At 40.8% G+C, this 22,742-nt stretch overlaps 1 protein-coding gene across 2 annotated transcripts in view; it reads right to left on the bottom strand.

Moving 5' to 3' along the window:
• The window catches only part of SPRED1 (sprouty related EVH1 domain containing 1), a gene marked incomplete at its 5' end in the record, with an annotated part of 123,717 nt that extends 108,841 nt beyond the window's left edge, over positions 1 to 14,876 (bottom strand). Inside the window, one exon of one of the 2 annotated variants that reach the window (XM_080808324.1) lies at positions 13,654 to 14,876. In XM_080808324.1, coding sequence (XP_080664450.1) covers positions 13,654 to 13,685 — 32 coding nt within the window. The remainder of the gene's footprint in view (positions 1 to 13,653) is intronic. The other variant, XM_080808323.1, reaches the window with a different exon arrangement.
• Between the last annotated feature and the right edge of the window lie 7,866 nt (positions 14,877 to 22,742).

The following is a 22,742-nucleotide window of genomic DNA, read 5'->3' as shown; positions in this document are numbered from 1 at the left end:
AGTCACAGGGAATCTAGTCAGTGGCATTGTAATAGCAGAGCAGGATGACAGACAGTCGCTACACTTGTGGGGAGCATGACATAACATACAGAATTGTTAAATCACTATGCTGGACACCTGAAATTAAGGTATTAACAAAGTTTGTCAACTATACCTCAATTAAAAAAAAATACAAAAATCCTCTTGTGCCATCACAGTATGTCTAAGTTGATCTATGAAATGACATTTGCATATGAATGCATGTATTATGTACTTATGACTGTCACAGTCAAAAGTTTAAAAGCCTGTTTCAGGGGCACATGCTCTGGAGTCAGCTATATAATCTTTGTCAAGTTCTTTAACTTTTTGCTAAGCCTCCATTTCCTCATCTTTGTAAATGGAAGCACAGTAATTATAACAATGTTGAAATAGTTGCTGTGAAGACTAAATCGACAAGATAATTTTAAGATGATGCTGGTAATCACTCAAATATTAGCTGTCACTTAATTATGGTCTGGGAGCTATATAAAAAAACTGCAAGATACTAAAAAAAAATGGAATCTAAGAAGTCTGAGAATGAATTTCATTTATAAATAACCCACAATAGTAAACAAAAAAAATGAATTTTTGGAAGCAGCAATTCATAACAAAATTTTAAAAAACTTAATATTCTTTGACATAGTTATCGCTCTCCTGTAAATTCATCCTAAGAAATTAATTGAAAAAAAAAAAAGCAATTACATGTTAAAAAAAAAAAAAAGCTCATTACAATGTTATTTACTTATTAAGGCAAAGAGTTGGAAACCAAGTTTTCATGAATAAGGTAATAGCTGTGTAAACTTACAGTACAACTTGATGAAATATTACAAACATTAAAATTATATTACTAAAAAACTATGCATAAGCATGAAAATTCTCTTAGTATATTAGGTGAAAATGAATAAACATTTGTACATATACTGTTAAAACAAGTAAAAATTGTATGTATGGAACTAAAAGCAACTGAAAACTGTCCTGAGTTTTTTTTTCTTTCTTTCATTCTTTGAGGTAATTATTGTTCCTTGTCCTCTCCCAAACAAAGAAAAGTCAGTATCCTAGTCCATTCACGCTTCTACAACGAAAACTCCACAGACTGGATAGCTTACAAACAAGAGAAATTTGCTTAAGAGTTCTGGAGGCTGGGAAGTCCTAGATCAAGGCGCCAGCATGGTTGGCTCAGGGCCTTCTTCCTGGTTCATAGCGGAATCCTTTTTGCTTGTGACCTGACACGGCACAAGGGGCGAAGATCTCTCCAAAGCCTCTCTATGGGGTCTTGGAACCGGGAAGGCACAAGGGCTCCAAGCTCAAGATTTAAGCTCCTGGGTGGCTCAGTGGGTTGGGCCTCTGCCTTCCGCTCAGGTCATGATCTCAGGGTCCTGGGATCCAGCCCCGCATCAGGCTCTCGGGCAGGGAGCCTGCTTCCCCCTCTCTCTCTGCCTGCCTCTCTGCCTACTTGTGATCTCTCTCTCTGTGTCAAATAAATAAATAAAATATTTAAAAAAAAATTTAAGCTCCTGCCAAAGGCCCCACCTCCTAATATCATCTTTGAGGGTTAGGATGTCAATATGGACTCCCAGGAAGATGAATATTCAGACCATACCAGTCAATTACAAGGATTCAGCTCAGTTTCACTGTTTCCTTCCTCCTATCTAGTTAAATACATCTGAGACAGGATAAATGCAAAAATGGGACTCAAAGTTATCCAGTAATTATAAGTCAAACTACTTTTATGCAGTGTATGTTGTAGCCTTGTACACGATACAGGTTCAGACTCAAAAGCAGTAGGGTCTATATAACTTCAGATTAAATTCTTTTTCTTTTTGGCTCACTTAGAAGCTAAGTTTGCTGAAGCAGCAAGATGAGGAAATACTGCTAAGGAAAACTAAGGTGATCAGAGGCTAGGTTGTCTCATTGATCTGTCTCTCCCCTTCCTTTTTAAAGTGATCAAAATAGGGGGTTGAAGAATATCTTAATTTGATATACTTATTAAAGTTATCTGGTATATGTCCTCAACTTTTACTAAGTTAATGAAGTTTGGGTTTTTGGATTAAATAGTTCTCAAGAGAAAAAGTACATATAATTTTCATCATATTTTTAGGTTCCTGATTTATGTTCATTCAAGACTTTGATTCACAGACAATCTCAAATTCATTTCTAAATCAAGTTTCAGTAATTATGTATCTAAAGCAAATATTTTTTAATTAACAAATTAGTTTCAGATTAATAAGCTAATAAGGCTACATGAAAATATAAACATTTTTGCTTTAGTTGTTGGTGACTAAAATGAACATTATGTTTACAGACCTTTAGCTGCCCAAATTAAAGTTAACAGACTAAATCCAGAGCAATGAACTGCTAACTAACAGATTTAGCCCATCTCACCTATTAGGTAGAAATCTTAAGTTTGGTTATAGCTGCAAAAAAGTAAATGTCTACATCTTTAATATGCCAAAAAAATCTTCCTCTCTACCTTCTCTCTCACAAAAGTAGATTTTATGCCTTCCATAGGATGCTATTTTTCTGAGAAAGATAACTTTTTCCACTGAAATTGACAGAGAGATGTCAAAACTACTTCTACTTCCAAAATACACTCACATATTAAAATTGCTTTAATTAACAAGCTCTAGAAATACACTCCTTATGTAATTAGTTGTATTAAGTATCAAATAAAAAACTGGCTGGAGCCAGGTCTTTGCCTTGTATCTTGTCCAACACTAGTTACTAATCTAGCTACCTCTTCTCTCGTTCTTTGATCAGAACATAAAAGAAAATATTCACAACATAGATTTGTTATTTTTTGCTGGTTGGAATATTTAGATTTTAAGTTCTTTCAAAAAGTTCCTTCTTTAACATTTAATTTGAAATACAATTTTTAGGGGCGCCTGGGTGGCTCAGTGAGTTAAAGCCTCTGTCTTCGGCTCAGGTCATAATCTCAGGGTCCTGGGATCAAGCCCCACACTGGGCTCTCTGAGCCTGCTTTTCCTCTTTCTCTGCCTGCCTCTCTGCCTACTTGCGATCTCTGTCTGTCAAATCAATAAATAAAATCTTAAAAAAAAAATACAATTTTTCCAGGAGGTCAATAATCTTTTTTTTATTTTTTTTTAAGATTTCATTTATTGATTTGACAGATAGAGATCACAAGTAGGCAGAGAGATAGGAGGAAGCAGGCTCCCTGCTGAGCAGAGAGGACGATGTGAGGCTCTGGGGCTTGATCCCAGGACTCTGGGATCATGACCCAAGCCGAAGGCAGAGGCTTTAACCCACTGGGCCACCCAGGTGCCCCAATAATCCTTTTTTAAAAGTAACCCTACCTTAGGCTAAATGAAATTGAGCACTGATTATTTCATGAACATAGTACCTTTCTTCTCAAGAACTAGAAGTTCTTTTTAATATCCTCTTATCGCTAATCAAAAAATGTTGGGGGGAGGAGGAGGTTTACTTTAGCATCCCTTGAAGTAGAGACATATTATCCTGGTTTTACAGATGGAGAATCAAGCACAAAGACATGTTATGTGATTTGCCAAAGTCTTAATTTGGCAGTCACCAGTAACTGCAGGACCAAGTTATAATTCTGAACACCAAGTTAATCACAGAATTGTAATTAGTGAATTTTGTTTTGAAAAGGACTTTCTGATTACAAAAATACAAAACCTTCTGCCAAAGACAGTATAAGGTATCTGGATAAAACCCTACAGTATCAGTCAATATCTTGGTTAGATTCTCAGAAAACCTTAATGTTCTCATTAAAATCCAAATCTGGTTAATTTATTCACATGTCTATCTTCCTTTCTCTAACTCCCAACATCCCTAGTTCCCAACATCCTTATTCAGGATAATACTACATGAGATCCTATCATTACCAATACTCTCAACTCTTCCCACAGCTAAACCTTTCCCTCTCTTGTCCTCCTTCCACTGGCATCCTCCATCTTCAACTTCAACTTCCAATTCCAAACCCTTATTCCAGTCTCTTCAAATAGTAGAGGCAGACGTCAGCATTCATACTTCCACTCTAAGTCACTCCATCTACACACACATTAAATACATTGGTGCTGGCTCAAGATTCCTTTCCACCTCAACTCCTGATACCATCCAACCTAACAACTTAAACAGCCATATTAACCTTTTTCTATAAATATCCTAGCAGATCCTGGCTCCTCTATTGCAACAACCCTTTCTACCTTAATATTCTCTCATCTGTCATTACTCTGGAGTCTATCTTTTCTGATCAATATCTACTTTTCAATTTTTCCCACTTCTACATGCTCTTTAACTTTACCAAAACTTACAGTCCCTTAAAACAGCCGTCAGTTCTATGTGTCTATGTATCACTCCAACCTCACTTTTTTCTTTAAAATCAAGTCTGATTGGCATACATACTGGCATACAGTATGGTACAAATACAATGCATTTGGATCTCAGTTCTACCACTTACTATACTCCCTTTTGTGGCTGTGGGCAAGTTACTAAACCACTCGTAAGTTTCAGTTATCTCCTCTGTAAACTATGGATAATACTTAGCTCACATGGTCGTTAGGATTAAATCTAGCACAGCATATGACAAACAATAAAAGAGTCTGACAGACTTCTCTTTCCTAGACTTTGTTCTACCTTTTACCCAACCATTCTGTAAATGTTTTTTCTCTTCCTCTCCACTATTAACAGCACCTCAACAATAATCTCAACTCCCAATTTTCCCCTGAATATATATAACCTTACTCTTTTCTGTCTCTACTTCATTACTTCCTATTTTGTCTTTAACACTTTTCCTCCAAACTCTCCTACCTATCAAGCATTTTCTGTCTTGGGATGCCTGGGTGGCTCAGTTGGTTAAGCCAATGCCTTCGGCTCAGGTCATGATCCTGGAGTTCCAGGATCAAGTCCCACATCTCCCAGCTTCTTGGGGAGTCTGCTTCTCCCCTCTCGTGCTCTTTCCCTCTCTCAAATAAATAAATAAAATCTTTAAAAAAGAAAAAAAAAAGAATTTTCTGTCTTTTGTCTCTTAAAAACATTGCTGTTTCTCACCATTCATCTTCCCACTACTAAATATTCTTCTTGGGCAATTTACCCCTGGTTCAACTATTACATATGTCAAAGACATCGCCTCTAACTCTACCCTCTCAACCTTCTTTAGAACACCAAACCTATATTTAATACACACCTTATGAGACATCTTCTACCTTGATGCTTAGAGGTAGGCAAGTTTTAAAAGGCCAAAACTGAGATGTTCTCCCATTAAAAACCTCTGCCTCTTCCCACTTCATTTAAAAGCATCACAGAGGCCCAAATTTAAAATGCTGAAGTCATCCCACACTCTTCCTACTCATCCCTTCACATCCAGTCAAGTAACCATCTGGCCATCTGAACTGCCCCACAAACTCATCCTCAACAGTTTCAAATGCACTATTTCCAGCTGTTCTGACTTGGTTATTACATTTTCCTCATCAACTGCAGTTCATCTTCTCCCTCCAATCAACTGCCCAAATGAATCCCAGCATTCAGCTTTTTACACAAATCTCTTATCACTCCCTCACTTAAATTAGTAGTTCTGCACTGCCTACATGAAGAGACTTAAACTGGTACTTCTCATTAAGTATCCTTACTGACCTAAGACCTGCAGTTGGGAGTGAGGGAGGGTAGCTCAAAGAAAACTTTTCTTTGGACTCAGTGCATTATCTGAAGTATTAATGAGGACCCTGTTCAAAATTACTACCGCTGACCAATTAAAATAAATCTTTTCATCTTGTCAAGACTGACTGACTTTTGGGGCACCTGTGTGTCTCAGTTGGTTGAGCACCCTACTCTTGAGCTCAGCTCAGGTTTTTTTTGTTTGTTTTTTTGACAGAGAGAGTGAGAGCGCAAGTGCAATCACAAGCACAAACACAAACAGGGAGGAACAGGCCAAGGGAGAAGGAGAGGGAGAAGCAGGCTCCAGAGACCTGGATGTGGGGCGGATGTGGGGCTTGATCCCAGGACCCCGGGATCATGACCTGAGCCCCAGATGCTTAACCCTCTGAGCCACCCAGGTGCCCCGCTGGCTCAGGTCTTGATCTCAAGGTGGTCAGTTTGAGCCCCATACTGGGCTCCCGCCTGGGTATGAAGCCTACTGAGGCCATGACAAGACAGGAGAGAGGAGGACAGGAGAAGAGAGGGGAGAGGAGAAGAGGAGAAAACAAAAACTGAATTTCAGTAGCTTCTTTCACATTCATCTTGTGGGGATCGTGCTCCAGGGCTAGCCATCACCCTTGCCCCAAGGTTGCTGATAAAACTTAAGCATAAATCTAGACTTCTCACAAATGCCTCCAACAGTCTTTTTTTTTTTTAATTTAAATTCAATCAACCAAACTACAGTACATCATTAGTTTTTTATATAAGGTTCTCCCCCACCACTCCTGCAAATAAGTATATCCAAAAAATTATTACTTTTCTCCTAACTTTTCATTTCCCCTTTCATGCTTGTTCTTGTTTTGTTTTCCCCTCCTTTCTTGAAATGCCCTTTCCCTTTCCATCATCCTTATCTCTGGCCAGCTCCTAAAATTTGACCTTTTCTGAAGCCCTTCTTCACACAACTCCCACACTGCCTTCCGCAGTCAGGAATAATCACTTTCTCCTTGAGCCTTGAAGAACTTCGTATACAGAACACACATCACATTTCAGAAGGATCTAGTTCCCTTGCTGGACAGTGAAAGCAGTTATCAGGTTTTACCTATCTTTGTATGTCCAGGGCTAAGGAAAAGTGGAAGTACCTAGAAGACACTCAAATGTCACTGCACTGAAATTCTTGAAGAGAAAGTTACTAATGGTATCTGTCCTGAAAAAAACTAAAAAATCCATATAATTCAAGCAACCAAAATTCTGAAATGCTTTTAGATATCATTAAGAGAGCAAACCCAAAATTGACCCCTAACTCCAAACTCACAAAGTCAATGTAATTCACAACAACAACAAAAAAGGTTTGGTGACTTTATGCCAGAACTCTTATACTAAAAGCTATCCTAAAGTTGACCAAACCCAATACCATCTTTTTAAAAAGAAATATTAAGTCTAAAATTCTAGGAAGTAGAAAAGTAATATAAATCTACATTTATGAACACATACTATAAATCTATAAATTATAAACATTTAGTTCCATATTATGGACAGAGATTGAATGACAATACTGCACTTCTGGCATTTAAGACTGTATTATTTCTCTTCCTTAATCTTCATATGTGATAAAACTACATCAATTTTCTTATGTTGATCCATTAATGCAGTCTCAAGATAAACCAAGTCTGACTATGAAGCTTTGTTTCGTATTTAGTTCACTGAATTGGGTTTGATTTGCTACTTCTTGAAAATTCTCAGCCATTATCTCTGAGTATTTCCTCTCCTCCATGATCTTTTGGAACTGTGAGCTGATATGTTGGACTTGTTCCTTTAACCATTCATGTTTCTTAATCTTCCAATTTTATAAACTCTATCTTTGAGTTCAGCCTCTTGTCTATAGCAGAAGATTTTAACTTTTTGTGCCGATAGACTTCTTTGGCTGACTGAAGGCTATGGCCCCCTTCTCAAAATAATATTAAAGGCCTAAAACAAAATACATAGGATTACAAAAGAATCAATTACACTGAAATAGCTATCAAAATATTTTTAATTTTGACACAGCAATAGCCATGCTTTATTAAGACACATATAATACCAATGGCTTAATAATCGTAACTTCATTTATTTATTTATTTATTTTTAAGTAAGCTTTACACCCAAAAGGGGACTTAAACTCACAACCCTGAGATCAAGAGTCACATGTTCTTCTGAATGACCCACCAAGCCATCCCTACTATAACTTCAAAGCAGTAATGACTCAAAGCACTATTTCAATAAATCTGTAACAAATGAACAGCAACTGAACCATAAGAAAAAAAATCTGACTTATTGGTGTTACAGGTTGAATAGTATCCCTCTAAAAAAAAAATATTTTGTGTTCAAACCCTCTACCTCAGAACATGGCCTTACTTGGAAATAGGGTCACTACAAGTGTAATTTATTTAGAGGGGGTCATACTGGAGTAGAGGCGGCTCCTAATCCAATAAGACTGGTGTCACATGGCCGCTTGAAGACCCAGAGACACACAGGCAGAACATCATGTGATGATGAAGGCAGGAAATGCAATCAGGCAGCTGCAAGCCAAAAACGCCAAAGACTGCCATCAACCACCAAAAGCCAGGAAGGGATAAGGAAGGATTCCCCTACTGGTTTAATAGGAACATGGCCCTGCCAACACCTTGATTTTCCACTTTCAACCTCTAAAATTGAAACAACAGATTTCTCTTTGTTTTAAGCTATCCAGTTTGTGGTACTTTGTTACATTACAGCAGCCCTAGGAAACTAACTGCTGTCACAAGTTTCTCTAATGCTGCTATGGTTTGTTGGAAATTCCGTCAATTATGAATGTAAACAAAGTTCAATTAGAGATTAGTAAAAACACTCTTAATTCTAAGAACCCTATGTCTGAAGCAATTTAATAACTCGGTCTGAGATCCATTACTAATGAACTATGTTTTAACAAAAATAATGAACTACATATAAACAAAAATACATGCACAGCTCTTTTTCATCTCAAACCATACTGAGTGCCACAAAAACAACTCAGGGATGTGTAATGACTTTGGCCCTCAACTCTAAAACGAGATGCAGCTAGGACATAAAACTTGTCATAAATAGTGAATTAAATCTAACTACTAAAGAATGAAAAAAATTCATTATCTGTGTTAACTTCTTAAACTAATTACGTGTAAAATTATCCCTTAGTCTTAGGTTAATATGATTAATATGAATAACCAAATGAAAAGACTTTTGACACTTCTTAGCCAGTAAGTCTCTTGTTAGTATATTCCTTTTAGAACTACTCAAGTTGGTTTAAGCCCAATAGTCTTTTGCTCACTTATTCATCCAGGGGCCATATTTTTTAAAAGAAAAAAAAAAAAAAAAAAGAACAGTACAAAGTTCTCTACCTGTGAGGTATATACATTATCAAAGACATGTGGCTATTAAGCCCAAAATAATAAAGTCTTAAAAGATTATGAATGTACTAATTGTCTCCAAATTTTTTTACCTCGGCTCTTCAAAATTCATTCTGGTACCCTACCAGATCTCTACTGTTAGTCTTTCATTTGCTTAAATATGTCAAAAACAACAACATAATAAAATTAATCAAAAAAAATTATTAATTAACAAATACATATGTTTGTCTACCACTGAATTATTTCAGGGTAATTTAGAACAAGAAGGACCTATGATGATGCTTAGTTCAAAATGTTCGAATGAAATGAGCAAAATGAGACCCACAGAAGCTGCACTTGTCCAGAACCACAGAATAATTAGTGACAGCTAGGACAGAAAGGCATCTCCCAATTCCAAGTCCAATGCTCTTTTTTTTTTTTTTTTTTTTTTTTTTTTTTTTTTTTTTTAAAGATTCCATTTATCCATTCGACAGAGAGAGATCACAAGTAGGCAGAGAGGCAGACAGGAGGAAGCAGGCTCCCCGCTGGGCAGAGAGCCCGACGCGGGGCTCGATCCCAGGACCCCGGGACCATGACCCGAGCCAAAGGCAGAGGCTTTAACCCACCGAGCCACCCAGGCGCCCCCCAATGCTCTTTATGTAACACCATACTACATAAAAACTAGTTAAAAGTTAAGTAAGTTATCTGCAAAAGCCTTTTGTATGATCACTTTAATTCTATTCATAACATGATATTTAAAAACAGTCTGGTTGCCCAAAACCTAACAAGTTTTGGGGTTTGGGTTTTTTTGTTGGTGGTGGTTTTTGGGTTTTCTAGTTTTGGGTTTTTTAAAATCAATTTTATTTTACCACCCAGGGCATTTTAAAAATAGGAAAAGGATTTCATTTCCACCTTCAAATTTGGCAAAAATGTTTTCAAAGAGAACTGGACACATATTTCAAGACATAAGCACTCTCATGTGAATTTTTCTTTTCTAGAGAGCAATATAGCAGAAAAAAACTTAAAATTTACATCTCCTTTATCTCCATTCCTAAACTATCTTAAGTAAAGAGTAAGATTTGGATGATGACAGAGCTAAGGATCAAATGCAGCACTGTTCAGGAATAACAGAATATCCAACAATAGTAGCCTGGTTAAAACTAATGTATGTTATATACTGAACATAAAAACTATGCCATTAAAAACTATGTTCTGGGGGGATGCCTGAGTGGCTCAGTCATTCGTTAAGCGTCTGCCTTCTGCCTTCCGCTCAGGTCACCATCCCAGGGTCCTGGGATCTAGCCTTGCATTGTCTGCTTCTATCTCTAACCACTCCCTCTCCCACTCCCGTTGCCTGTGTTCCCTCTCTCACTTTGTCTCTGTCAAATAAATAAATAAAATCTTTTTTTAAAAAAGTATACATGTATGTACATAAAATAATACAGAAAAAATCCATCATAGTGCATGGTACATAGTAAAAATCCAATAAATGAAAAGGACTCATCATCATCATTGGAAAGGTTTGATTATAGTGTATCAAATGTTAAGACTTGTTATCTGAGCAACAAATAAATTATTATTACTTACTCCCTTTAAGGACTATTTTGTACATTATCGTAAATTACTACTTTTGCAAGAAGGAATTTTTTTTTATTGACTCTTTAAGTCAGTTCCAGTTATTACTGAAGGATGGAAAAGAAAAGCAGACTTTCACAAACCCTTCCCCAAATTTGGCACTGCAAAAAATAAAGTCTTATATATAATAGATCCTTCATTATTGATTAAATATACACTTACAACTAACTTTTGAGAGCTCTCTCTCCACACCAAACTCTAATTTCAAGTAATACAGCATGTATTAGAGGATTTCAAAATGAGGCCTCTAAAGGCCTTACTGGATTTTTCCACAATGGTTACCTAGAAAAAGTTACTGGTTTCCCAAAATATTGGTGATTTTCAGTCTTTAAGAAGTTGAAATCAGGTGAAAAAAACAATTTAAGTCTCTAATGTAATTAAATTCCTATTGATTATGGCTTCTAAAAAAGAAAAAAAGAAGGTAAAAAAATATATATGAAAGGCCCAGATAAAATCCGTATTATGCAGGAATTTTACTATGCTGAGGCTTTAAGTGTGTCTGCCATAACATATATATATCTTTTGTTGCTTCTTACTATATACAACTATAAGTAATAAATTACCTTTATTAAAGTAATAAATTGCCATTTATATATTAAAGAGAAGATAAATTATTGAAATAAAAACTACATTCCAAAGAAGTTCACACTTTGTGGCTTAGCTAATGAATAATGTTGGCTCTAATAAAACTGATTACCAGAGGAACACATCACTTCCTAAAATTAAAAATATATATATATTTTAAATAAAACCTCCAAGAGTTTGTCCCCATTAACTGTTAACATCTCATTTAAAAATACATATGCTAAAATATTTTTTACTGTTCTACCAAAACTAACATAACAAAGCCCTAGGGAGTAACTTTTTAATAATGCAGGAGAAATTTGTGAAAACAGAATTCTAAAGGTCTAGGTGAATGAGATAATCTCCAAGGTGTCCTATATCAAAAACTTTTAATTTTTTTAAGTTAAAAAAGAAAGGCAACCCTCTCAACTTGTCTTTTGGTGTCTCAAATATCAACATCTTTGGAATTAAAAGTACTGGGAACTGTTTACTGATTTTCAGTATAACAGCAGTATCATCCACCAGTATCACTACATGAAAAACCTGCATTCTTAATCTGCCCACAAGTATTAGAAAAAGAGTCCATTTAGAAACAATGTATTTTATGCATGTGTCAATTCACCTTCCCTCATTTTTCTATTACATGCATCCAGAGAGGAAATATTAACATTTTACTTTAAATATGGTAATTTGTCTTTTCCCATCTCTAAAACAGAATTTGACATTTTGATCCAGGCTACTTTCTTAAAAGATACCAGTAAAAATTATCGTCCTTCCGTTCAGGATTTTTAGCAGTTTTTCCCCTAACTAAGTGTTATCTGAGATACTTCTTGATCTCTCTCAAAGTAGGTCTAAACTGCGGAAAGCAGTGAGACAGTGCACTGCACTGTGAATGGACAGCCAGGTATTTTATGAATGGAGGCGATCACGTGATCCCAGCACCTCCCCGAACTGATATTTCCCACATAACTGTGTCAACATTCTGAGAACAGGGGTAGTTGTTTGTGTGTGCGTATGTTTTTGAATTTAACCTATAACTTCTAATTCTCCTTACTTCCTGATCTCAAAAATCTACATGAAGACAGACAGTCAGGCTTTGAATTTTTGTCCTGGGAAATCCTTTCAAGATGTCCAAGGTGATGGATGTTTAATTATTTTTTTATGAATGAAGAGTGTGCTATGCAAATGAGGGCGATTCACAAAAAGAGAGAGAACATGGCGGCCACTTCTGCTTCTAGACTGCACTGACACTGCAGCAATCTACCTTCTCCCACACCCGCTCATCAGAAGAGTGTGTTGGGGGTGGGGGTGGGGGGTGGAGGTTTGAGGAGAAACGCTGTTTGGCATTTCTCAAGCTATTTTATGTTAAACAGGCCTAGGCTTTGGATTTTAAAGTTCTCTCAAAAAGGTCTGACTCGAGGAATGCACTTTATTTAAAGGAATGCATCCTAGGACTAGTCCTAACTCTCTTAACTCTTTCCAATCCTCCAAAGATAAACAAAACTTGGACTTAATTACAAGAGAACGGACGCAAATATTCTGCACGGAATTAAATACGGTCTCCGTAAAAACTGTTACAGCACCATTATCCTTGCAGGCAGCCGTTACCTTGAAGCGAAATATTTAAAAGGTAACCTATTTCGTTTGGAAAACAAACCGCCCAAATAAACACAAACTTAAACCATGACACTCTAGAAGTTAATGAATGAAGTCATCAACACATTCAGCAATGTAAATACTGTTAAACCAACGTCAACGGTGTTTCTCAATCCAGCCGAAGGATAAAAATTAGCATTCCATATTCTTCTATGCCCCTGATAAAGGCATGCCCAGCATTCGCAAAGGTAAAACGTAACAGTTCAACGTCTCCCACACTCCAGGTGTCCTTCGTTATTAAATTCTAAAAATGTTTCCCTAGTTCCATTTTCTACATGAAGCTTACAGGTCATAAGTTTAAAAGGGGGGAGGGGGGAGGTTTAATCGGTATTTAAGAGTCACTGACTCATCGAATTAAGATTCAAGAGCAGTTTGCTGCAGGAGGTGCTCCCACACATTAGTTTCCAAGTAAAATAGCTATAAAAGAAGCAGGATGGATATTCAGGGTATGTGGACTGGTATGCTAAAGTGAAAAAGGGCAGGCCAGGGGTCTTCTAGGCAAACAAGTAATTTCTACCCCGCCACCATCCGTCCACATTAGTCCATCTCATAGGCGTACAATTGCCATCCCACCCCAACACTCAATACCCTCTCCCAGAAGTAAGCAACTAAACGCGGGGCCGGGGGGGGGGGGTTCGGGGGGACTGCCATTAAATGGCTAAAAGAAATCAAATGTTATCTGCAGAACAAGACGCACCGAACTCTCCAAGCTTGCAAGCTTTCCGGCACCCAAGTCTCAGAGGGGTCGGAAGGATTGGGGGGGGGGGGTACTAATCAAGATCAATGAGACGCTTACTCGTTGTCAGAAGTCGCCGTCTCCTCGCTCATCTTTCCCTCACCGCGATCCGATCTGGAGATGGAGGAGCAACAGCAGGCGGAGGAGCAGCAGCACCGAGGGGCAGGAGGCAGCGGCGGCCGGGGGGGCGCGGGTGCAGCGGCTCAGGGGCCTCACCATGGTGGATGCCTCACCCGGAACGGTGCCCCCCCAGCCGGGAACCCCGGCCACCCCCGCAGGGGGGTGGCGGCAACAACCTCCGCCGTGGCGACCCCAGCCTCTTCCTCCGCCTCAGCGCCCAGCCAAGGGATCCGAGGAGGCCAGGGAGGGTGGGTGGAAAGGAAAAAGGGCAGAGGGGCTGCGAAGGCTGACTGGATAGCTGCTCCTCCCGCCACCGGGGTGGAGCGCGGCGGGGTCCGGCCAGGAAGGAGCGGGCGGGCGGAGAACCCGGGAGCAGAGGCGGCGCTTCCCTCAGGGATGCGGCGAGGAGGAAGCAGAGATCCGTTCGGTGGGGGCCGGCGGGAGGGTGCCGAGCCCAGGCTCCAGGCGGCGGCGGCGACGCGGTCCTGCCGGAGCCCACCCCACCATCTCCCACCTCGCCGCCGGCTGCCCGCTTAGCGCCGGGAGGCGGCCGGGGCGGTCCTCAGCCACGAGCAGGACCGGGCGAGGGGCCTCGCGGCGGCGGATTCCTCCAGACACGCTCCAGCCGGGACGCCTCCAGGAGGGGGAGGAGGGGGCGGCGGGGAGCGTGTGAGGCCAGGGCAGGCAAGCCGATCTCCCCCACCCGGGTCGGAGAAGAGCGGGTGCACCCAGGAGACAGGGTCCCGGGAAGCAGCGGGAGAGCGAGGAGAGCGGCCGCAGGTCCCCCACCAGCCGGTGCCCACCAGCAGCTCGGCGGGCCAGCTCCTCACACCCGCCAGAGGGGAGCCGTGAGGGGGGCGGCGGAAGCGCTCACGCCGCCCGCTCCTTCCGCCGCCGCCGCGGCTGCCCGAACCGGGGGCGCCCAAGGGAGAAGGAGGCGAAGTAGTCCCTGGCGACTTCTCCCGGCCGCCTGCCTCCCCCGGGGGCCAGAGCGGACACGGGGTGCGGTTGCCGAGCGCAGTACCCGGGCTGTGAGGGCGTGTGAGTAGGGCTAAAAGCTGCGTCCTCCGGGCGAATCACTGCAACTCCAAGTCGTGTGCAGCATAGCAAGTTTCAGGAAAGTAGTTCCCTCCTCCCTTCATTTCCCAAATCGTTGTCGAGCCACAGAGCGGGGAAAGGAGGAGGGAGGCGGAGGGATACGCCAGGCACCGTGTTCGGTGTGCGTGCGCGCGCTCCAAACTCTTGGCACGCCGCGAAAGGGGGCGGGGGTGTGAGCTGCACGGGGAGCTGCTTGGGAGGTTGCATTGTTGCGCCGCGTTACTCCCCGTTACTCCCCGTTACTCGCTTTGGAATATCCGGGTTGTTAGAACGAGGAGGCTAGAATGAGTGTGATCAAGGAGGAAATTGGAGGCTGCTCTGTTTTGCCGTGTGTGTGCGTGTGTGTGTGTGTGTTGGAGGCTGCTCTGTTTTGCCGTGTGTTTGTGTGTGTGTGTGTGTGTGGTGTGTGTTTTCCTTGCAGAGCAAAGAATGGAACTGGCATGAGTTCATTTTTAGTTGGTGGGGGTTAGAGGGAGGGACCGTACAAAGAGAGCTCCGCCTGCTGTCCCTCTGGTTGCACTGCTGCAGTCCCCTAGCTGCATGTACAGCGGGAGTGCGTGTGCGTGTGTGTGTGTGTGTGTTAGAGTTAGTTTTAATACCTTGGATTCTTAATGCACGAGGGGTATGCTGTGCAGGGCATTCATCTTCGAAAGCTAGAGTGGTTGTTAATGGAGAACGACTTCCATTGAAGCCCAGAGTAGGCGTGTTACATGAATCTGGCGCAGCCAAAAGCACAGGAAATAACTCCCGCTGCGAGTGAGGTTGCATAACTATAGCGCAGAAGATGCCTCTGTGGCACGAACTGCTCTAAACGGAGGCGGAATGATTATTGAATAGGCAGCTGTCACTTTTGCATTGTTAAAGGACAATGTATGCATTCATCTCGAAAGGTTTTTGCACAGAAACCTGCTGGGGTTTCAGCCGGCAGTCTGGGGTCTGTGGGACTAGAGAACTCACGGCCCCTGGCCCTGGCCTCTGCAAATTCTATCATCCTTTCTACCTAGAAAGCCAGCCTTACGCCATCCGGCCTGAGGGCTGAGTCCTAAGTTTCTGACGCATCTCTCTAGCTATCAGTCTAGTTTTGTGTGCGGTGTTTTTCTCCTCATTTTCAGGTTTGTGTGACCTGAGAGTAAATGCTGCTCCTGCCACCTTGAGGGGTAAAACAATTCCTGAGGATGAGGAAAGTGGGGAAAACTCCCAAACCAGCCAGCCCTCCTCACCTGGCATCTGTCTCCAGGAGGTTTCAGGATTGCTGCTTTCTAGAGCGCATACACTAGCCTGTTATTAAACAGTGTTTTGCACATGGTAGGTGCTTAATAAATGAGGAGTAAAGGAGCTAAGCCTCTCAGGCGGCCCCAAAAACCAGCCCATTGATTTCTGAGGTTTCTTTAATGTAACTCTTGCCTCTTTCCTGGGCAGCAGCATTTCCTTACACAGAGTGAGGAAGGGGCAGTGTTGGTGGCTGGAAGAGGTGACCTCTTTTACCTCTGAACATGCGTTTTGTTGTTGTTGTTGTTTTGTTTTGTTTTGATCTTGTTCCTGGGAAGACGCTGTTCCTGGAGTGTCGGTACTGGCCTCCTCTCCCTCCTACTACTGCTACCCCGTTTGCCTGCTCAGATTTGAGTCAAGTCCCATCAGTTATCATTTGTGTGTTCTAGACAGGTTACGTAAACATTGCCCGTGGAAAATGGGGAGAATAGTACCTAATTCATAGAGCAGCTGTGCTGATTCATGAAGTAATAATATACGTGAAACCCTTAGAACAGATGAAGAGATCAATAAATTCTAGCTCTTACTCCGATTTTGTAAAATGGATATGATGGTACACTCCATGACAAGGTGGTGGCAGTGGCTTGGAAGGTTAAACTCAGCCTTGCTTGTTCATTCAACAAATAACTATGGGCTTTCTTCTGTTACTACTCTTGCTAGACACATGGCCTGGCCCTTAGGAAGCCTTATCCATAAATGATTGCTCTCAGTCATTATGGTTAAGTAAGTACAAGGAAAGCTGGGTCACTAGCAAAGGCCTCCTTTTCTTTTGAAGAAGTTTGCATCTGCTTAAGGTTCACCTGCATCAGGGAAAGGATCAATGACAGGCTTTGGGAGAAGATCTGAAAACCATCTTGGCTGTCCTGTGCAAGGCACTGTACTGGCCACTTTCTCACACATTACTTACTGAAAGGGGCAATATATGATCAATAGCCCAACTTCACACTTTTTTGATTGTTCCCAGTCCTATAACGAAGACAAAATCACCAAACTGTTCCTCACCTCCAGTGTTCCCCATACCCCTCTCAGGACACATTTGTGCCCTTCTTGTTAAGGGTACATTTCTAGCCCTCCCCTCTCACCCAGTTATTGAAGATCTTACCAGCATTTTAGTAAACTATCCTGGTCTGAACAGAGAATTCTACTCTGAAGCAATCAGAAACGGTCCTACGTTCAGGTTCAAGGGTCAGGGGTCTTTCAGTCTAACTCACTGTCAGTAGCTACCTTAAGTTCAGAGGCCTCACTGCTCTATCCCAGTGTCTGTACCTTTGCCAGTACAAGAGACAGAGTGACCAAATGCAATATGGGAGACCTTATTTGGATCCTGATTTGAACAAATACTTTTAAATTTGAGATCATTGGGGAAGCAAACACTAACTAGAGATTGATGATAATAAGGGATTTTTTTTTAAAGTATTAGTATTATGATTGTGGTTTTTTTAAGTCCTCATCTTCTATAGAAATATACTGAAATATCTATAGATGATATATCTGAGACTTGTTTCAAAATAATTCAGTAGGGTGAGGAGTGGGAAGAAGTGGGTAGGGATAGAGACGAAACAAGATTGGCTACAGAATGATAATGAGCACATTCTCTTGATTATTTCACACATTTGAAATTTTCTATAAGAAAAACTTTTTTTTTTTTTTAAATATGCTGCAAGTACTGCTTGAAAGCAGATTCCTTAGCCCCACTCCCAAGATTGGGATCAGCAGATCTGTAATGGAACTGACAAATCTGCTGTTCCAGAGCTATGCCAGGTTCTTGGTCCTTCTTAACCCTTCACAGTCTTCTACCTTTTTCCCTACAACTACTTTTCATCCCATCTCCAAACACATTCCTACCTAAGAATCTTGATTTCAGCAGCACCCAAAAAAGGGTGGCCCGACATCTATCATAAGCTAAGGCAGGTAAAGGCCAAAGGACTTGTTCAGTCAGGGAAGCTGGATCTAGTAAGACTTGAAAAGCGGGCGCCTGGGTGGCTCAGTGGGTTAAAACCTCTGCCTTCAGCTCAGGTCATGATCCCAGGGTCCTGGGATCGAGTCCCACATCGGGCTCTCTGCTCAGCAGGAAGCCTGCTTCCTCCTCTCTCTCTGCCTGCCTCTCTGCCTACTAGTGATCTGCCTACTACTGTCAAATAAATAAATAAAATCTTAAAAAAAAAAGACTTAAAAAGCTATGTGAAAAGGTAAATACAGATGCAGATCACAGTTTCACCTGAAGTTCCAGCTCCATCCAGTTGGCATAGCTATCAATGAGCGCTTGTCAAAGATTCTGTGGCCATGCCAGGGGTCATCAGGGCAGGGGCATGCTTGTATTTACTTGGGTGTGTTTTCTTAGGTGGGTCTGTAGGGAAAAGACTGGTCACGTTGACTGCGGCTCACAGGTCACTCACATTACTATTGTCCTCAGTTTTAGGAATTAACCATGGCCACTTACAAAGTTGTTATAGATGATTAGTTATCAAAAGCATTTATGCACCAACAGCACAAGTGCCAAGTGACTCCCACTATAGGACATCATCACAGTTAGGAAGGTACTAGTGGTTTCTGGGTTCGAGGTGGGTATCAGACCACGGTTCACAAGGTCGGCAAAGGTGGCCTATCCTCATGGAAGCCCTGGCAGATGGCACGTAGCACTCCGACTCAAGGCCTTCTCCCTCTTTCCAGACCGCTCAGTCTCTAGTGATCATCTTTCTGATGAACTCAGACTTTATCTCCTCAAATTCTTTTCTTTTTGCCTTTACTGTTTTACCCTTGTATTGATGATTCTCTCTCTCTGATCTACCTCTTCCTGAGTTTATGTTTGTTTTCTCAGTTAAATCTTAAGTGGCTTGAAGGCAGAGGCTGCATTTCATATATTTTTGGTGCACTCTTCAGCAATCCTTTTGAGTAATGGAGGTTTTTCTCGTGAAATATGATAGCCAAGCCAGTGTATGTATAAAAATGAAGCTGTAATGGGGTGCCTGGGTGGCTCCGTGGGTCAAAGCCTCTGCCTTCGTCTCAGGTCGTGATCCCAGAGTCCTGGGATCGAGTCCCGCATCGGGCTCTCTGCCTGCCTCTCTGGCTACTTGTGATCTCTGTCCGTCAAATAAATAAATAAAATCTTAAAAAAAAAAAAAATGAAGCTGTATTGACCGACACGGTGTTGGAAATTCAGAGCCCCCTCCAGCTTCTTATTGCGACCTGAATACTACAGCAGCTCAGCATTTCACACATGTTGTCCCTTGCGCTAATAAGCTCTCAGCAGAGATTTGTATACTTGAAAAGCCAAAAGAGGAGATAATCATGCCAACATGTGAGGTTCTAACAGTGCATAAAATACATATTCAAATTTCTATTTCTAAACATTACCCCTGAGCAGATGTTTCAAAATTTTAAATTTTAAAACTGTAACTAGAATGTGCCTAGATCAAAGGGGGTTGGTTCTATTTTCATGCTGTACTTTGTTTAATGAACAATCTTTTTTCTTTTTTTTTTTTTTCTTTTTCTTAGTGTAACCAGTCTCTTGGCTAATGAGCTCTGCCTCTCAGAGGAATTACTAAATGGTAACCATGTTTCTAAATAGTTTCCTCGCCTCTGGCATGAGTCTGTTTCTCCATCGCTAGGGTTTCCATGTTCTTCCAAACTAATACAAAGTATAAAGGATAAGTATGCTATTTTATTTTTCTCCCAAAGGACTGCAATTGTTGGTCTGGTAGTATCCGGTGAGTGTGAAATCAGTTTACTTTTAATGCCATAACTGCCTTTTACAGGAAGTTTCCACAAGATTACAACCAGTACAAGGGAAATGAGCAGTCTGTGATTTCCTTTATTTTCAGCATAATCTTAGCAGGGAGGATGCTTACCAGGCCCACACTGCTAAATAAAGCTCTTCTCCTTACCATCATTCTCCCAAATGGATTTGGCATGCTTGTTCCTTGAAGGTTAAATCCCAGTACAGTAAATGTGAAGGATTGAAATATCTGTGACATAAAATTTCCAAGGGTGTGTGCATGCAACAAATGCGCCACAACGAGAGTCTAGATGATTCCTTGGATTTTGTTTCAAATATGGCATTTGACTTCCCTTTTAGTGAGTAATACTCGGCCATTGCATACAACTACCAAACTTGGAATGTCTTTTAGAAACTTAACCTTCCGAACCCCCTTGCCTACTAGGTATTATCATCAGTTCCAATTTATAGAAAGAATTAGGAACTGACCATCAGAGAGGTTAGGTGACTTGCCAAAGTTCACACATTAGCAGGGCTGTGGCTGGAGCTCAAACTAAAATTTTTTCCTCTACAAACCCATGTGTGTTTGTGTGTGTGCATGCACTTGTGTGTGTGTGTGTGTGTGTGTGTGTTTTGATAGTATATATAACTTCTCCAAGATGAGCTCCTTGGTGGCATATACTTTCTATTTTGAGTCATTATTGCTGTGGATGATGACTTGGCAGGAGAACTGTACTTTGGAAAAAGGGAGGAGGAGCCATTATCAGCTGCCTCCTGTGATGCCCAGGTACATAAATGCCCTTATACCATCAGTTCCAAAGGCAACAACATCTGGTTAGCTCTCATGATCATAGTAGCCACTAGCCATGTGTGGCTAAATTAAAATTAAATTAAAATCAATTAAATTCAATAAGATTTTAAAACTTACTCTGTAGTCTTACTAGCTACGTTTCAGGTGCTTAACTGCCATGGATGGTTGGTGGCTACCATTCTGGACAGTTCAGATATAGAACACTTCTATCACAGAACGTCCTTTTGGGTACTTTTGTGTGCAGATATGTTGCCATAAACAACACAGGTAATTATCTTGTTATTAATATAGACATCTAACAATGGTTGTGCTTTCGAATATGTTATTATTGGTTTGAACTGAGCATTGTATTCCCTCTTTTTATCTTAGATATGTCTTCATTGCCATTAACTAAGGGTAAAAAAAGAGATAAATTTCATAATTAGAGTCTTTGATAAAGCCACAGAAGATATCTACCTTAGAAGCACTAATGCATTTATTTATTTATGTGTTTATTTATCTGATAAAAATGTTTTAAATGCTCATGTTGAATATTGTAAATCCTTGCTACTCAAAGCAGCATAGCTTCCCCTGGGAGCTTGCTAGAAATGCAAACTCTTAGGCTCCATCCGAGTCCTACTGAATTATAATCTGCATTTTAACAAGATCCCTAGGTGATTCAACTGTGCATTGAAGTTTAAGATGCCCTGCTGTAAATAATCTCTGTCTCTGGTAGGTGGCCTTTCCTAACCTTGATTAGGTGTATCATTCTTCAGGCTTGCCTATCCTCCACGTATATAAAAGTAAGATATTCCCACCATCATCTTCAGCCCTTTTCCTGCCCCCCCCCCCCCGACAAAAAGATTTTTGTTCCTATTTCCTTTTATCTTCTTCTTTCTGGTCTAGGATTTAGACCATTCAGCATCTTGACTCTGCTCCTCCCTCCATCAAGTCTACTACACTCAGCTCCATGAAGTCCCAGGTCTCTCCACCAGGGCACTGTGCCCATAAGGGCTGCCCCTTTCCTCCCACCTCCCCATTTCCCCCTTTTCTCTCAAATCTCCCTACTTCCCTAAAAAGCATTCCTTCTTTTTCCAACTCTCTTTTTCTGACTTATCTGAAAGTTTCCTGCTCTTTCTACTCAACAGTATCGCACTTTCAGTTGGGCTTCATTACACTCTGTTGGGCATGTGTAAAGCCTGGCAGTTCTCACAAGCCACTCAGGGGATCTTAAAACATTACGTTCTTGCTATAACTTCTATTTGCTCTACTTTAATTTAAAAACAAAACTTAAGACCTTGCGTTACATACAGAGTTGGCTCTTCCAGCCCTCTACCTGTGTTGGCAATGTAGATGTGTGTTTTATATATATGTATATGTAATTTATATAGTTCAGCAGTTATAATTCCAAGAATGTAGAAGTTTAGGTGATGGGCAGAAGGAGAGCTGTAAAGGAATTGTGAGTATTAGAGGGAAAAGATAGCAGTTATGTTTATTATTTGTTTTGTATACCATCTTGTATAGATAGATATAGATATATTGCAGAATTTTGGAGACCAGTAAGAAGGCTGTTGCAATGGTCTACATGAGAGAAAATTAGGGCATTGGTCAGGGCCTAGAGAGAGAGGATGGATAAAAGACATGTAGATACAAGAATATTCAGGACTACTTTAGGTGCTGGGAGGAAGCCTGCTTTCCAGAAATCTACAATCTAGCTAGGAAGACATGGAAAACCAAAAGGAAACATTTAGAAAATACAAGATGTTATCTGAATAAATGCCATGACAAGTAATAAAAATAACTGCTGTTGTTTTCCTCTAATGGCACTAATCTTCTTAGCATCCCCAAATATGTCCATTTTGGAATTCTGTGACAGTATCTTCAATAGGTTTGCATAAGAAAATCTAAATATACACTACATTGAAGAATTCTGTGTTTAGAAATTATCAGATGCTGAAAACTTCGCTTTCGGTGACATCTGGCTAGTCCTTACCTTACCAGACAGAGATGTTTTCTTTCTCCGTGAGATTTTTAAATCCTAAGAAGACACTGACCTGTCCTTCATACTAGAGAATGCCACCCTCAGCTCCAAAGCTTTTTATCAGGAAGCTAAAACACTTCACACCCTTATTGTCTTCTGGGTCTTAGCCAATCTTT

Source organism: Martes martes, assembly GCF_963455335.1.
Source record: "Martes martes genome assembly, chromosome: 7".
NCBI lineage: Eukaryota > Metazoa > Chordata > Mammalia > Carnivora > Mustelidae > Martes > Martes martes.
This window is presented reverse-complemented; position numbering and strand designations above follow the sequence as displayed.